Raw genomic sequence first — 16,654 nt, 5'->3', positions numbered from 1 at the left:
GCATGCTGCCCACCTGCTGGCTGTACCGGGTACTAGCACCAGGTACTAGCACTGGGTCCAGCGTGCTGCCCGCCTGCTGCTTCCCACCGCAGACCTACACCATCAGCACTTGCAAGCGGATGTTCTGCTTCTACTTTAATCATGAGGAAATGAACATTTTGTCACAACGCCCCGCCCCAGAGCAGAGGGTGCGAACCCTTCACACTACCTTATCCCATGGATTCAGAGCAAGGTGGACACCTTGGGGCCGAGCTGGGTCTGCTGGGAGCGTGTACACAGGAGGCCTCTCCAGAAATCTAGTCAGCAGGGAGAGGGGAGGAAGAGGACGGCTGCCCCTCCTCTCGGAGGGAGCTGGTAGTGCTAAAACCTGGGACGCGGCCAGCACTCTGCCTGCAGCCATGACCCCTCAGCCCGCCATCCTCCTGGGCCTCGGTAAGTCCTGCGGGAAGGCCCGGTGGGGATAGGGGGAAGGGCTGAGGCCTCCTCCAGTCCAGGAGACTCTGGGGTGCCCTGGCTGCCCCTTCGCCCTCCCCCAGCCCTAGTCCTGGAGTTGGGACAGGGCCAGCATGGACCCAGGCCGAGTTCAGATGGTAATGGGGAGTTGTGGGGCTCCCCGTGAGGGGTAGCCCAGCACGGTGTCCCCCTCAGAGACCCTTCCTTTGCAGGGCTGTGCTTGGGCCAGCTGATCCACCAGCTGTCAGGTGAGTGCCTTGGGCAGCCAGGGTGGGGCTTGGGAGGGAGACCGGACACCAGTCCAGCGGGACTGAAAGAGGTGTTTATTTTGGTACCAAAAAATGTTGTGGAAATTCACACCTAGCCTGCATGAATCTCCTGATGTGTATTTTCTGTGGACCTCCCTGCACCCCAAATTCCAAAAACCCCATTTGGGTGTCTCTACCTCATTTGTCACCTCCTAAAACTTTTAAAAGTTACTGACGAATCGTGGTGTGCCTGCGTATGGGGTGCAGTGTTTTGTGGACTAGTTAATTCAGGCCAGTGAACTTGCTGCTGTTTTTTGTGGCGGGGACACGTAGAAGCTTAGCAGTTTTGAGACGTCTGAGTGCGTCAGCTGTGGTCCCTGCGCTGTGTGGCAGGCCTCGGGGCCACGTGAACATGTTGCAGGCAGCATGCCAGGGCAAGTGTCACTTTGATGTAGAGTTCCACAAACACATTTCTGATCCCACGTGACCGAGGCTGACCCCAGAGCTGCCCCCTCCCCCAAACCCAGCAAGGTCTTGGCTGGCCTGAGCTGTCATCCTGGTCCCCTCTTGCTCCCCACCCTGCAGGTTCCCAAGCCTGGCCTCCCCTCTCAACTGCTTCTCCCCGCTGCCCTGCACACAGCCCTGGCCTGTCCACAGCTGCTGTCGCTTCCACGGCCTCTGCCCCGGTGGCCCTCAGCACCTGTGGACTGTTGCTGGCAGAATAACCTGCAGGCTGGCTTCTCCTTCCACGAGCTGAACCCTCTGTCTTGAAACTTCTTTCCACTCTTGCCTGGCCCTCTCAGCCTGATGGACTTCTGCCAGCCCCCGCCACATCCTGTCGCCCGTTGCTGTGTCTGCCAGCGAGCGAAGCTGTGTCCACCAATGCTGTGTCTGCTTTCACTTGCTCAGAGACACCTGCTCTGCTCAGCCCTGCACCTCCTCACACGATAATTAGTCAACTCAATGAAAATCAGAAAAATGGGGCTGGAGAGGAGAGATCCCACCTGCTAATTCCCACAAAGACCTGCAGGGGCCCCTGGCCAGGGTAAAGCCAGGAGTCCAGGCAGGTGGTTGGAGCCCGGGCACCTGAGCTGTGCGCCGGGGTCTGTGTGGAGTGAGGAGCGGGAGGCAGGAGTGGATCCAGGCCCCCTGCTGTGGGCTGTGGGTGCCCGACCGGCCAGGCCTGTGTACCTGACACCGTGCAGCGTGCTGGCTTGCCTTAAGCAGGCACACGCTATGCAGTGGCTGAGCCCCGCTCATTAGCTGTGGTCCCATGGCACACCCCAGATCTCTCATCCCATCCTCCTTACAAGCTTACAGCCGCCCCCTCTGCCTGCTCCCAGGGGTAATAGGGTTGCCCCTTGCCTCTGCCCTGCCTCCCCAGGCAGCGCCCCAAGGCATTTAGCAGAGTTGGGGGTGGATGGGGTGACTCCATTGACACCCCCAAGAAGGCAGGTGGTGGCTGTGTGCCTGGTGTTTGTGGGGCCTTGAACATGGACAACCAACATCCCCGCACGAGGGCAGAAAGCACAGATGGAGGGGGGGGCTCAGAATGCTGGTCACGGGCCGCCGAGGTTCAGTGAGTCAGGAGGGCCTGGCTGTGAGAGCCACGGCACCGCACGCGAGGAGCGGGCACCGCGTGCCGGGAAACCGCTCTGCTGCCTGCAAACGGTGAGTGAGCGCGTGGAGGGACGCGACTGAGCCGTCCCGTGGCTGCCTTCCTCGTGTGTGTGTGAACATGTGCCGTGTCATGTCTGGTGGACGTGGGGTGACAGCACGTTTTGCGGGATGCAGAGTGACACCATCGCTGTCACTGATCATGTCTGTCACTCAGGAAAACCAAGGACCGACGCACAAATGTGTGCACTGAGTGTCTGCTTGTAGCGGGGGCTTTGCTGGCTGTGGCACGGCCTTCCTGTTTCGGACCTTCCGGCCCAGCCCGCCCCCATCCTCCACCCCGCCTGGACGGGGAAGAGGAGGCTGGGCAGGAGTGGAGGACACAGAGAGAAACCCCACGCCCCACAGGGGAGCTGCCCGCAGCGGGATCTGCCTGGCCCATTGCCTGCACTCAGGGGTCCCCTGGATGGGCCAACCACCTGCTGCTCCAGCCAAGGTCACTCCTGACCCCTGCACACTCCATGCTTCCCTGTCCCCCCAAGATGACCTGGCCATCCCAAACTGTGATACCCCCAGAAGGCTCAGACCAAGGCCCAAGGTGGGGCTGCCTTGGGGTCCTTGCCGTCAAAGCCGGGGTGACCACAGCGGCAGGTGGGATGTGCCCCCAGCAGTGGCTGCGATGCTGTAATTGGGGCTGTGAGGAGAATGCATAGCAGTGCTGTTGCTTAGAAAACCTCTGTCCGTGGAAACGGAGCTTGGTGGTGTGGCTGCTCTGAGCAGGTACTGGGATCCTGTCTGATTCCTCCAGGGGCCTGGTCCAAGCCATCCATCTCCGCCGAGCCGGGGCTGACCATCCCCCTGGGGCAGAACATGACCTTTGTGTGCCGGAGTCCTGAAACGTTCAGCCTCTTCCGCCTGCAGAAAGAGGGAATCAAGGTGAAGGATGAGAAGAACACTTCACTCAACCAGACCGAGATGCGGTTCCCCATGGGCCCAGTGGAGGCCAGCATGGCCGGGCGGTACAGCTGTGTCTACCTTACTTCACATGTCTGGTCTGACTACAGTGAAGCGCTGGAGCTGGTGGTAGCCCCGGAGGAGGTCACCCAGGCCTCCGACCCCGACTCGGCTGTGCCCTCAGGTCTGTGTCAGGCCCTGGGCCCATCCTAGGGCCTCCCTCTGTCCCTGGTTTCTGCCATGCCCTGGCCCCCAGACACTCCTCCTCCCTGCCCTGCACACACACACACACACACACACACACACACACACACACACGTTCTGCCCCACACTCTGGCTGGGCAGAGGGAATGGAGGCCCACTCTCCCCACTACCCCCAGCAAATTGGGGCAGGGTCTCTTCCCTGGCTCCCTCCCCCTGCCCTGTGTCTCCAAGAGCCAGGCCCTTGTCCGGGCCCACCGCTGGCCAGATGTGCTTCTTGCATGGACGCCAGGGGCAGACCAGGACCAGCATGCGTGGGGTGGGCCAGGCAGCCCTGAGCTAAGCTCTCGGGCCTTCTTGCCCTGTCTGTGGAGTCTTGCCCATCCAGCTCCGGGAGGACATAGGGAGGGAGGGCAGGCCCCAATGCTCAGCGCCTGTAGGAGGGAGGTGGCGAGGGCCTGGAGGGTGGAGGGCACCCAGGCCCAGGCAGGCTGGCTGCGGGCCCTCGGGCAGCAGGGCAGGTCCAAGTTCCTGCGGGGTGGGGGACTGCTGTGAGGGGAGGAGGAGTCAGACATAGATGGCTGTGCTGGGCGGGACGGCGGTCAGGGGGCTCCAGAGGAAGCCAGCAAGTGTGTGTGGGGGGGTCCTGCTCCCCCTTCCTGCCCACAGGCATGGTGGGCAGTGTTGTCCAGCGCAGCTTCCTGTGCGAAGGGCAGGTGCTGCCCACAGCAGGTGCCATCAGCACCAGTGACCACTGAGCCCAGGAAGTGTGGCCAGTGAGACAGGGTTTGAATTCTGAGAAAATGTCATTTATTTCCATCTACTTGAAAAGCCAAAAAGTGGGAGTCAGCATTGTGGGATGGTAGGTTACGCTGCTGTCTGCAGCAATGGCATCCCACATGGGCACTGGTTCTAATCCCGGCAGCCCTGCTTCCCCACCAGCTCCCTGCCTGTGGCCTGGGAAAGCAATTGAGGACGGCCCAAAGCCTTGGGACCCTGCACCTGCGTGGGAGACCTGGAAGAGGCTCCTGGCTCCTGGCTTTGGTTGCCTGGGCAGTGACCCATCAGATATACATATTCTCTGTTCTCTCTCCTTCCCTTCTCTGTCATTCTGCCTTTGACACAAAAATAAATAAATAAAACAGAGGGAGGGAGGAGAGTGAGCCATCTTCCATGTGCTGACGAACAGCCAGAGCTGAGCCAGCCCAAAGCCAGGAGCCCAGGCTTCCATCTGGGTCCCCACACGGGTGCAGGGTCCCGAGGACTTGGGTCAGCCCCAGCTGCCTTGCCAGGCCACAAGCGGAGAGCTGGATGGGAAGTGGAGTGTGTTAGCTCAGAGGTGAGGGGTGCCGTGAGAACCAGCCGCTGAGGCCCGTCCCTCTCTAGGCACGTCTGCCCCAGTGCCTGTCCCGGGCCCAGGGCTGCTGTATGTCGTCACGGGCGTTGCCGCGGCCTTGCTGCTGGCCTTCCTCCTGCTGCTTCTCTTCTGCCTCCATCGCCACAATCAGACAAAGCACGGTAGGTCCGGGGTGTGGGTGGTCTGTGAGGGTGCCGGGATGCACCCCTCTAACCCAGTCCCCCACTATCCTTAGGGTCCCCAAGCAGCAAAGGTGAAGGATGGAAACCGCAGGAGAGGTGAGGTCCCTGGCACAGCCCTGCCCCCAGCCCTGGTCCCCGCGCCCGGCCGCCCTCAGCGCTTCGTATTCTCTGCCTGCAGGCTCAGCAGGAACATGGAGGACTTAGAGACGACACCAGGTAGAGGGCAGCGGGAGGACTGGTCTGGAGTGGGAGAAGTGGGGCAGCGGGGGGGGGGGGGTCTCAGCAGGGGAAGAGGAAGTTCTGGAACCTTCCAAGAGATTCCAGATGAGCTGTGGGATAAAGGCAAAAGCTGAGGTTCAGGAAGACCTTCCTCCTGACCTCTACCCTGGAGAACTCACCGCACTGTCCTTTCCTGTCTAGACAACGCCAAGGTTGACAGGCTTGCTGGGAAGGACGCACAGGTGGATCCGACTGTGAGTGTCCGCTGCCCAGGGAGGAGCTTCATCCCAATCCCCCCGGCCCGCCCACGCTGCCGCCCCCCACTGCCCCTCCCCGTCCACGGTGCCGCCCCCACTGCCCCTCCCAGTCCACGGTGTCACCCCCTGACACTGCCCGCCCTAGTCCACTCACAGTGCTGCCCCAGCCCTGTCCACAGAAGCCCCACCTGGGAAGTCCTCGTGGGTCACAGGCCAGCAGGCAACAAACGCCCTGTGGGGGCCGGTGGTCCAGGAGTGGGGGGCCCTGTCTTCACCTCCCCTGACTGGCCAGGGCCCTCTCCCTCAGGTCCTGGCAGCAGGCAGTGGCCAGGATGTGACCTACGCTCAGCTGGACCAGCGGGCACTCATGCAGAGGGCGGCCCCGCCCATGGAACCCTCAGCCGAATCCAGCACGTATGCGACCCTTGCTGGATGCTGACCCTGTGCCCACAAGGTTCATGTGTCTGAGGCCGCTGAGGTGGCCCATGTGGGCAGGCGTGTGGAGGCGGACGTCAGCAAGACGCGCCTCGGAGGCTCCCTGACCAGGCACCTCAGTCTGCTGCTGCTCGGCTGCTTCCGGAGGCCCAGGTGTCACTGCCTGGCTGCTACAAGGACCCTGCTGGGGCTCAGGGGACTCTGGGCAGTGCTGCCTTCTCCTGGCTACCCTCAGAGCCCTGCTGTGAGCCCCAGCCACCCAGGACCTGCTCGCTCTGTCAGCTGACCTCAGAGTCCGGCTGCTCCCAGCTCTGGCTCAAGCTCTACTTGGTGCATCAATAAATACGTTGTGGGGTCTGGACAGAGGTCCCTGCGAGCCCCCCCAAGTCCCTGCTGTGCTGGAAGCCGAGAGGGGGCTTGAGCACATCCATCGCCAGCACCCTGCCCACCACTGACCTCACTCAGTGGGTCCTGATGGGGGCAGTGTCCAGGCTGGACGAGGTGGCGTGGAGGGGTGCCCCGCCTATCCACACACAGGCACCCACATGCAGCGTAGACACACCCCACAGTGTGGACACATGTGCACATGTCTCCTGCATGTGTCCAGAGAGCTCTGGGCCCACCATGCCTGGCCAGGGCACTTACCTCAGCTGACCTCTAGGGGGGAGGGTGTGCCATCGTGATCAATTTGGGTAATTTGTACTTTTCTCTTTTAAAATTGTTTTTATTTTAATATTTATTACAAAGAGGAAGGGGTTGCAGAACCACGTGGGGCTGTGATTCCCGCTGGGATGGAGAGGGAGGCGTGTGAGATAACTGTTTATTTCCCTCCTGTGTCCCGGGCAGAAAGGTGTGTCACTCCTCGCTGTCCCACTATGTTGGTGCCTGGGGACAGGCAGATGTGAGGAAGAGCGTCCCGGGGGTGTTGCTTAAGTGGTCTCTATTGTTCTGGAAGATTGTCACGTGGTCACAACAGAGGTGCCATGTCTTTCTGAGGCCTGTTGGCTGCCCGTATCTACCTCCGTGTGCCCACAGACCTGGGTGCTGGCTGCAGAACCCAGCTTTCCATCTTTTGAGGAGCTACTGGAAGTCTGCTGTTGGCTTAGATGAGCTGGCTGTCTTTCCTGTTTACCTGGGTGTGCTCTCCTTCTTGCGAGGTGGCCCAGGGCTGCAACACGTGCTCCAGGATCAGACCACATGTCTGTGATTTCCCTGAGGTCGGGGACCCAGTGTAGCAGTCAGTGGGAGAGCTCAGAAGTCCTCAGACCTTGCTCTCACGTGTGCCAGCTGGTGCAGGGTCAGGCTCAGTCTGCCCCCTGCACAGCCAACCCACGTACCAATGGGCACAGCTGCCTGATCAGTCCCGTCCCCAGCCCTGGCTCTCGTGTGAACTGGCTCCAGGTGCTATGGCCTAGTCAGGGGAACCTTGAAGAACCCCTACCTGTACATTTCTTTAAAAAAGTACATTCTTAGTAACAACAAAAACTATCTTTGTGTAGTGTTACTTGCCGTTTTTTGACAAAGGATCTCAAACAAAATAATGGGGAAAGTCCGCATGCCTGTTACGAAGCAGGGATTTCAACATGTTCTTATTCATCTGAAGAATGCAAGAGCTCAGCCAGCTGCCCTGTGGGCCTTTAACCAGAATGAGCCCCACAGCCTGCAGGACCCCACAGCTGCCCCCACAGCTGGCCTCCTGGGCCTCCAACGTTGGCCAGTTCTGAGGGAGGGAGTGGAGGCCCCGGGGTCACAGCTTTGAGCCTCCATCCGGTGGGATTCTGCGACCTCTCCAACTCTGATTTATAGTGGGACTCCGTGTTAAGAGTGGAGTGTGATTCCTCCAGCCGTCCACCTGCTTGCTCCACTGTCTGCTCCATGCCTGAGATTCTTGCACATTCTCTGTCTCCCTCTGTCACCCTGGCCAGTGCTGGGCAGCTTCCTGCGAGGCTCCAGGGTGGGGCTGCACAGATGCATGGACAGTACCTGGACCCTGGGGCCAGCTGAAGGAGGTGGCCAGGTGGGATGGAGGGACCTGTGTATTTCACAGACACCCAGGCCAGCGATAGGGCCGTGTGCCTGGAGGAGGGCACCTGGCAAGCCTAGGCCCAGGCTGAGACGGAACAGCCCCTCACAACAAAGCCTTGCTGGAGCCAGACGACAGAGCCGGGCCCGCCCAGAGCCACAGCCAGGCACCCGGGATGTTGCGACAGGCAAGGACAGAGCCCCATGGCTGACCTGGGGACAGCTGCCCAGGGCGCAGGGAGGACAGCAGCACTGTGGAGCTGGACAGAGCACCTTTCAGCACCGGGCTTCACCCGCTGGCTGCCCGCTGATGAGCTCTGGGGACTTGGGGGCGAGGAATTACTGCCTAGGGATGTCCATGGGTAAGGCCACCATACATGTAGGAAAGGAATGAATCCTGAGGGACTCCCAACAACAGGGCCACCGTACTTGCAGGTGAGCGAGGGGACTGAGACCTGGTGGTTTGCAGGAGAGAGACTGGAAGATCTGTACAGGACAGACTGATCCACCAGCCCCCATGGGAGTCCTGAGATGGGCTTGTTAGCTCAGAGCATCGCTGACCGCCACACGCCAGCCCACACAAAAGCTAGGGCTGAGGGCCTGTCTAGTGGGGCTAGATCCCAGTACCTGACTGAGTGTCAGAATAGGGACTGGTCACATTAGGCAGGGCCATGACACAAACCAGCATGCGAGAGAACCAGGTCCATGGGTAGATTCTGCAGGGGATAAGTGGGCCCAACCCCGTGGAAATACAGTTCCCACTGGTTAGCTTGAGTTGGGGTGGGACCTGGTGCAGTAGCCTAGCAGCTAAAGTTCTCACCTTGAATGTGCCGGGATACCATATGGGCTCCAGTTCTAATCCTGGTGGAAGCTTCCCATCCAGCTCCCTGCTTGTGGCCTGGGGAAGCAGTCAAGAATGGCCCAGAGCCTTGGGACCCTGCACTCATGTTGGGAGACCCAGAAGAGGATCTATACCCTGGCTTCGGATCGGCTCAATTCCAGCCACTGTGGCCGCTTGGGGAGTGAATCAACAGATGGAAGATCTTCCTCTCTGTCTCTCTTCCTCTCTATATCTGACTTTCTAATAAAAATAAAATAAATTTAAAAAAAAAGAGTTGGGGTGGTGATGGGCTGAACTAGGTGTGATTATGGAACCCTCTAACACTCACGGGTGCGGGGCCGTGAATAGACTGGGCAGGTCCAGGTTGCAGCACCTGCATGTGCATACTAAAACAGGATGTGGGGTGAGCCGAGCCACAACATTCATCAGCCCATACAAGGGCCAAAATGGAGGGGCAGGCTGTGCCGCACAAGGGCCTAGCACCTGCTGGAGCATATGAGATCTGGGTCTGGGACTGAACCAGGTGGGGGAGCCTGGGAAGCTCCCCTGCGGGGTCATAGCTCCCACTGGTGAGCATGTGGTCCAGACTTGAGGGTCAGGCAAACTGGGCAAGGTAGCTCCATCTGTTGGCAAGTGTGTGGGTTGGTTTTAGAAGGGGGCGGACCAGGCAGGGCCTAGCAAACCTTAACTTAGCTCACTGTCAAGTGCAGAGGCCAGGCTGGAAAGCAGGTCATGCTGGGCTAGGCTGTCACACCTACAGGTTTCCATGAGCCAGGGATGGGAGCAGACTAGCAGGGCCAGATTTCAGCACATTCCAGCGAGAGTTGGGACTGGGGGCCGGCTGGGCCAGGCCAGGCTACAGCATCCAAAGGCAAAGACCAAGGCAGGGGAGGGACTATGCCAACCTGGGTCAGGCAACCACTGGCATGTGTGAGATCTGTGGCTGGGAGCAGGCCTGGTTGGGGAGCTAAAGGGACACCCTGGGTAGGTTGTGGTTCCCACTGGGCCAGAGTAGGGGCTGTGGCAGGTCTGGACATGGCTGCAGTGTCCCTTGGCACAAGTGCGGACTGTGCTGGGGTGCACCAGACTGGGCCAGGCTACAGCACCACTGGTGCTCATGAGAACCTGAGTGGGTGTAGGGCTGGCTGGGCTAGGTTTCTGCCCCTGCTGAGCCAAGTGTGAGCTGTGTCTGGGTGTGGGCCAGGCTTGGCTGGGCTGTAACACCATCAGTAAAAACTGAAATAGGTGAAGGCCAGTCAGGGAAGGCCACTGGGACAGCAGGTGGACTAAGTAGGGCTGGCCCATGGATCCACTGATGTGAGCGGGATCTGGCACTGGGCGAGGTTCTGATGGAGGAGCTCGGGCAACTCCTCTGTCAGGACACAGTCCCTGCAGGTAAGCACAAGAACCATAATAGGGAGCAGCCCAGAGCAGGCCAGGGAATGGTACCCAGCAGCATACGTTTGGCTCAGGTCAGGGACGAACCAGGCTGGGCCAGTTCATATCATCCCTTGGTGAATCCGAGCACCAGAAGAGAGTATGGGTTGCGTCTGGTCGGGCTGCAACACGAGCCAGTTCACATGAGGGCCAGGATTGGGGGGCGGCTGGGCTGGGCTAGACTGCAGCCCCCACCAGCGTGAGCTGGAATTGGGGGTGGGCCAGGCCCAGCCAGGCTACAGCACCCACTGACAAATGCCGAGATGAGCTGGGCCATGCTAGACCAGGCTACAGTGTTCAACCAGCACACGTGAGACCGAGCGTGAGGGGGTGAACCTGGAAGGGAGGCTATGTGGGGCTCCCCTGCTGGACCACCACGCCCCTGGAGAGCCTGAGAGCTGGGATGGGAGCAGACCAAGCCAGGCAGGGCTGCAACACCTGTTGACCCGCATGTGAGCTGGATCAGGGGAAAGCCAGGCTGGGTTGACTGCTCTTACTGGTGCATACACAAGCCAGGGTGGGTGTGGGTTGGTTGGGCTTTGCAGCAACATCAGCTGGCAGAGGCTGGCACAAGGAGCAAATTCTGTCAAACTGCAGAACCACCTGGAGAGTGCAAGGTCCAGGAGTGGGAGTGGCCCAGGAGGGAAACAGTGGGCACGTCCCTCTTGGATTGCCATTCTGACTGGCAAGCATGAGAACCAGGACTGGGGCAGGCATGGCTAGTCAGAGAATGGCACCCATTGGCAAGTAGTGGACAGCATATCCAGGTGCACATGGAGGATATGGCAGTCCATTGGAGTCTGCAGAGGACACCTGGTACCACAACAGAGGATGGAGGACAGAACAAATTGATTAACCTCTCCAGCCAAGAGTTGGCAGTGAATAACTGGGCAAACGGAGACTCTAAAGTGAACTATATCAACCACTGGATTCTGGAAGGATTTCATCGTGCTTGAAGTGGCGAGATCAGCAATGATTCAGAACTGTTGAACTATCTAAACCTCTTGAGCAGGACCTTGGAGCGTGCCCCACGTCAGGGACCCTGGGATGGCATCAGGTGGCTGTCCTCCATCCCAGGATACGGAGGCGGGTGGGAGGCTGGGTGTGGCTTCTCCCCTTGTCTCCCCTTTCCCCCCCAGATACAGGAAGATTAAAAAAAAGAGAGAGAGAATGTGGAAATGTTGGTCTCACCCACTTTCCTGGAGCCCCTGACCCTCTGCACCCTGATCAACCATGTACAAATCATCAAAAATAACAATAAAAGAAGGCAGCACTGTGTCCTCTCACTGTGTGCTGTGCCCTGCAGGTGCGGCCCCCAGAGGCGTCAGGAGGATTTGTACTCCCCACCCACCATCCGTCAGTCCTCCACGCATCTACCCACGTACCAATGTGCCCACGGATCCATAGCTCACCATTTATATCCATGAGTGATCTGTCCTCCGATGTGTGGGTCTGAGTACACACATGTACACGTTTGTATGCAAGCACGTATTTTCCAAGCAGTCTATGTGTCTAGCTCAAGTTAACACTGCGGGTTCGGTCTGGCCCTGAGTTCACCCTGGTTAGCAACACTTTGCGGAGACCAGGGCTTTCCTGGAGCTCCCGTGGAGGACACTGGAGTCGGGGCTGGGCCTGGACCACCTCACTTCCTGTGGGCGCTGGGTGACCAGCCCTGAGAGGAGGCCCTGTTGGTTCCTTCTACACGCTTCCTCCTCAAGCCTCATCCTCCATCAGCGACCACAGATTAGGCTGAGAGGGAGGACCATGGCCCCCCGTTCCACGCTTCTCGGCCTTGGTGAGTCCAGGCGTGTGTGTATCAGGGATCCATGAGACGCCAAACGGGGGGAAATGGGCAGCCCCAGGCCCTGCTTCTGGTCCAGGATGTGCTGTCCCCGGGCTGGGGCTCCCCTGTAGGCACCACTGAGCCTCAGCCAGCAGGGGTCTGGGGGGAGGTGGGCGGAGAGGGAGCGTCCAGTGTGTGGTGGGGGTCGATGATGCGGCAGGTGTGGTCGGGAGGCGCTGCGTCTGGCCAGCCTGGTTCCCGCTCCAGAGAAAGGCAACTGCTTTCCTGGGTCACGCTGAGTGGGGTGGTGGGGGTGGCAGACAGCCAGCATCAGACCCCGACCCCCCAGTTTAGAGAAAGTGGGAGGCGGGCCTTTTCCTCACCGCGGCATCTCTTCCAGTACTCTGCCTGGGCCAGACCGTCCGCTTCCAGATGGGTGAGTTGTGTCTGTAAGATCCCAGCGCTTGCAGCCCGGGGCAATAGTTACAGATGGGCCAGTGGCTACTGCCCCACAAACCGTTCCGCCGTCACTTCCTCCTGGGTCATCTACCTAGGCCACACACCCTTGCTTTCCCCTCGCCTTGCCCCCATCTTGAGTTAGTTGTCACATCCTGTAGATTTTACCACCAAATCTCACATGCTTGTACATCTCCTGGTAGACACCCCCCTCCCTGATCAGACTCCACTGAGGCCACACAGCCACTCCAGCAGGTGCAGAATCTCCTGGCTGCCAGTATTGAGGTGATACAAAGTGGCTGCTGTTGCTCCGGCTGCCACCTCTGTGTCCAGGCTGGAAGACAAGGAAAGGCAGACCCTCCAGGCGAAGCTGCTGCCCTTTCAAGTTCCCATCCTGGGACTGTCCGCAGCAAAGCTGTGTCCTGCTGGCCTGCACACGGACTTGCAGCTGTACAAGGGTGATCCAGGGCTTCCCAACTGCACCTGGAAAAGCACACTCCAATTCCAAGGAGGAAGTGGGTATGGCTGTGGAGGCAGCAGGGTCACGTCTGTGTGACTTCCCATCTGCCCCCACAGCAGGGACGGGTGGCTTCCTGCAAGTGGGCACTGAGCTCCCGTCTGCTTCCTCCAGGGGCCTGGCCCAAGCCGTCCATCTCCGCCGAGCCGGGGCTGACCATCCCCCTGGGGCAGAACATGACCTTCGTGTGCCGGAGCCCTGAAACGTTCAGACTCTTCCGCCTGGTGAAAGAGGGAATCAGGGTAAAGGATGAGAGGAGCACTTCACCCGACCAGACCGAGACGCGGTTCCCCATGGGCCCAGTGGAGGCCAGCATGGCCGGGCGGTACCACTGTGTCTACCTTACTTCACATGGCTGGTCTGACCACAGTGAAGCGCTGGAGCTGGTGGTAGCCCCGGAGGAGGTCACCCAGGCCTCCGTCCCTGATCCGGCTCTGCCCTCAGGTCTGTGTCAGGCCCTGGGCCCATCCTAGCAGCTGGCCTCTGTCCCCAGCCTCGCCTCTCCCGCCTGGCCCACAGCCCGGCCTTACTCCCTCGACATACACGCATTCCCTCTGCCTCGCACCTGTGGGTCTTTAGAGCCCTGGTCTCCCCTGGGACCTGCACACAGCATGACACTGGCCCTGTTGGCTGGGTGGGGCCCACCCGCTGCCAGGAAGCACGTGTTTTAGCTCAGGGTGACCTTCCGACCGAGCCGAGCCTTGGGGCCCAGCACTCTGTCCCCTGCTCTGCTGCACCTCCAATGGGCAGGCTGCGTGGTCAAGGGAAGACCCTTCCCCACGGCTGTGTGTTGCTTTGTGAGGTGTGAGATGGAGCTAACCATGTGAGGGGACAGGAGTGAGGGGAGAGGAGGTGTGGGAGGAGGGAAGGGGTGGGAGGAAGGGAGGGGTGGGGAGGAGTTCTTCCCAGAAGCTGAGGTCTCTCCTCGTCCCTTCTCTGCTGTGACTTGGGCTGCCCGGGGTCAGATCTGGCTGTGCCAACTGCATTTACCCACAGTCTGGGACCCCAGTAACCTGGGTACTCACCCGGGTACCATGGCCCTGGGTGGGGCGGGCTTCCAGGATCCTAACCCTGTGGCCCCACGGTGTTAGCCCAGGCCAGAGCCCAGCAGGTCTATGCCATGGGCATGGTCGTTCTTGGGGAGCACCGAGCTGAGCCTGTGGGAGCCAGGGCGATTCCGTCCTGCCTGTGTGCCTCCCTGTGCCTTCGCCTGTAACACAGGTGCAGAGCAAGGCCCCAGGGGCCTGGGGGTGCTGGGGGAGCAATGCAGGACAGACAGCGGGAGCTCAGCTCTGAGCCCACGCCCAGCTCAACAGGCAGAGGCGTCAGCTTGAGAGTGCCATCTGTGGGCAAGTGCCTGTGTGCCTACCTGTCTGTGCGCAGTGTCCATGTGTGCAATCTGTGAGTGTGTGTCTGCCTATTCATATATCCGTGTCTGTCGGCGTGTCTATCTGGCATACACACACACACACACACACACACACACACACACACACACGATGTTGAGCTGTGATTAACCCCACAGAGATGGCCATGCTGGAAACAGACCTCTCCACACACACTGGGGGGAGACCCTGAACTTCTAGGGTGTTTCCTCAGCACAGGCAAGGGCCCCTGATAGGTGAGAGGGGTGAGGCTTGGCCAGGTGCCCCCCACACCTCCTCTGCCTCCTTCTCAGTGTTTAGGGGGTGAGGCTTGGCCAGATGCCCCCACCCCTCCTCTGCCTCCCTCTCAGTGTTTAGGGGGTGAGGATTGCCAGGGGCTGCCCACACCTCCTCTGCCTCCCTGTCAGTGTTCAGGGGTTGAGGCTTGGCCAGGTGCCCCCACCCCTCCTCTGCCTCCCTCTCAGTGTTTAGGGGGTGAGGCTTGGCCAGGTGCCCCCACCCCTCCTCTGCCTCCCTCTCAGTGTTTAGGGGGTGAGGCTTGGCCAGGTGCCCCCACCCCTCCTCTGCCTCCCTCTCAGTGCTCAGGGGGTGAGGATTGCCAGGTGCCCCCACCCCTCCTCTGCCTCCCACTCAGCTTTCAGGGGTGAGCACCCACCTACCTGCACCTGCTGGGCCGGCCAGCTGGGAGGGCCCAGTCTCACCCCTGCTTTGCTATTTGAATAGAACTTGCTTCAGGGAGGAGGGGGCTTGGAGGCCACTAGGACCCTTCCCATCCCTCCAAACCCCGTCCCGTGTAGTTGGGGGCCTCTGGGACCCTTTCTAACAATCTCCACCCCACATATGGGGTGGGCTTCCTGGGACAGCTCTGGGGCCAGGAGTCCTGCGCAGGAACCTCGTCCCACCGCAGCCCTAGATCCCCCAACAGCCAGAGGAGGGTCACTGAGCACAAGTCCAGGCTTCACCCACCCCCGCCGCTCCCCCACCATCCCAGATGAGGCTGGGGTGGGGTGTGGGTGGCAGGTGAAGTGAACCTGGAGAGGAAGGGGCAGCCTTCACCCCAGAGCCAGGCCAGCCACACGACGGGCTGTGGCGGAGCCCCAAGACCTCACTGAGGGGAGCAGGGACGGTGCTTCCTGCAGTCGGGGGTGGACACCACCCAGCTGTGAAACCTCTGGGTCCTTTGTCCCCCAGCCTCCCGTCACCCCCCTTTACTCCTGAACAATCCGTCTGAGTCTGATCCAAGGCAGCTGTGTGTTTCCCCGCCCTGGGGCTCGGTCGGGGTGGGCGTGGGGGCAGGGACTCCCGATGAAGGGACAGTCACATGCGGGGCTGGGGAGGCCCTGGAGGGAGGAGCTGCTGCCCAGCCCGGCCCTGCCCTGACCTCCAGGAGCTTGCTGTGGAGGCAGCCCCAGGCAGGTAAGCCACCCGGGAACTCTGTCGGGGTGTGCCTGGGGGGTCGGACTCTGGCCAAGCTCCTGCCCTGCTCTGGGCTGGGCTGCGTCCTGTCCACCGCTTGGTGACTGTCCCATGTGACCTGCTCTTTTTCCAGTGCCTACCTTCTGGAAGCACACGGTATCCAACGGCATCCGCCTGGGCCTGGCCGGGGTGGTCCTGCTGATCCTGGCAGCCATTCTGGCAGAAGCTTGGTACAGCGAGCGCAAGTCCCAGTAGAGGTGTCCAGAGTGGACATTGGAGGGCACCCTCCGGGGGGTTTAGACCCCGCAGCACTGGAGCCCAAAGAGGGGGGCTGCTGGCAATGCAGCATTGCCAAGGGTGCCAGGAGAGGAGGTACCTGCCGAGTCCAGACGGAACACAGCAGCCCACACCCCAGCCTGCCCTCCGTGGGCACACTGGGCTTCTGCTGAGCACTCCAAGGTGTGCTGGGCGTCCTCTACCCCTTGCCACAGCCCCTTGCCCACGCCTTGCTGGAGATGGTCTCTCACCCCATCCCTCCCCATGGGCGTCTTCCTGCCCTCCCCACGGGCGTCTTTCTGCTCCGGCCTCTCTCTGCTCCCCTGCTCATGCTCCTCCCGCCAGGCCCCAGACCTTGACAGCGGCTGCCAGAACGGGCCTTGTCAGGCGCAGCGCGGGGTCGCCTCAGAACCGCGTCTGTCGCTGAAGGCAGGTTTTTCTGTTTTGTCTGATACGAGCAGCATCTTCCCTGCTCTCTCTGCTTTCCCTTTAGACTTGTGTCCTTAACGCCAAGCCAAGTGTCCTGAAGATGCCGGGAGGTTGTGCCCCCTTGTTGCTTGAGCTCATTCAGCTGTTCTGTAGATGGAGAAGTTGATCC

General features: G+C 60.5%; 2 protein-coding genes across 3 annotated transcripts; both read left to right on the top strand.

Annotated features, from left to right (window-relative positions):
* The first annotated feature begins 202 nt into the window (after nt 1–202).
* LOC131482168 (leukocyte-associated immunoglobulin-like receptor 2) lies at nt 203–6,161 on the top strand. The gene is made up of 7 exons (XM_058673960.1): nt 203–432; nt 666–701; nt 3,127–3,456; nt 5,066–5,108; nt 5,152–5,228; nt 5,433–5,485; nt 5,796–6,161. The coding sequence occupies exons 1-7, from the start codon at nt 399–401 to the stop codon at nt 5,925–5,927; spliced, it is 705 nt and encodes a 234-aa protein (XP_058529943.1). The 5' UTR covers nt 203–398; the 3' UTR covers nt 5,928–6,161.
* Nucleotides 6,162–12,268: 6,107 nt separating this feature from the next.
* LOC118757685 (leukocyte immunoglobulin-like receptor subfamily A member 6) lies at nt 12,269–16,311 on the top strand. Of its 2 annotated transcripts, none has more exons than XM_036492580.2 (3): nt 12,269–12,442; nt 13,094–13,423; nt 15,914–16,311. In XM_036492580.2, exons 1-3 carry the CDS (start codon nt 12,439–12,441, stop codon nt 16,033–16,035), a joined length of 456 nt encoding a protein of 151 aa, XP_036348473.2. In that variant the 5' UTR covers nt 12,269–12,438; the 3' UTR covers nt 16,036–16,311. The 2 variants fall into 2 exon arrangements, with proteins under 2 accessions (XP_036348473.2, XP_058530714.1); XM_058674731.1 differs by lacking the exon at nt 12,269–12,442 and adding an exon at nt 12,464–12,981.
* The last annotated feature ends 343 nt before the right edge of the window (nt 16,312–16,654 follow it).

Source organism: Ochotona princeps, chromosome 16 (genome assembly GCF_030435755.1).
Source record: "Ochotona princeps isolate mOchPri1 chromosome 16, mOchPri1.hap1, whole genome shotgun sequence".
In the NCBI taxonomy this organism is placed as follows: Eukaryota; Metazoa; Chordata; class Mammalia; order Lagomorpha; family Ochotonidae; genus Ochotona; species Ochotona princeps.
This window is presented reverse-complemented; position numbering and strand designations above follow the sequence as displayed.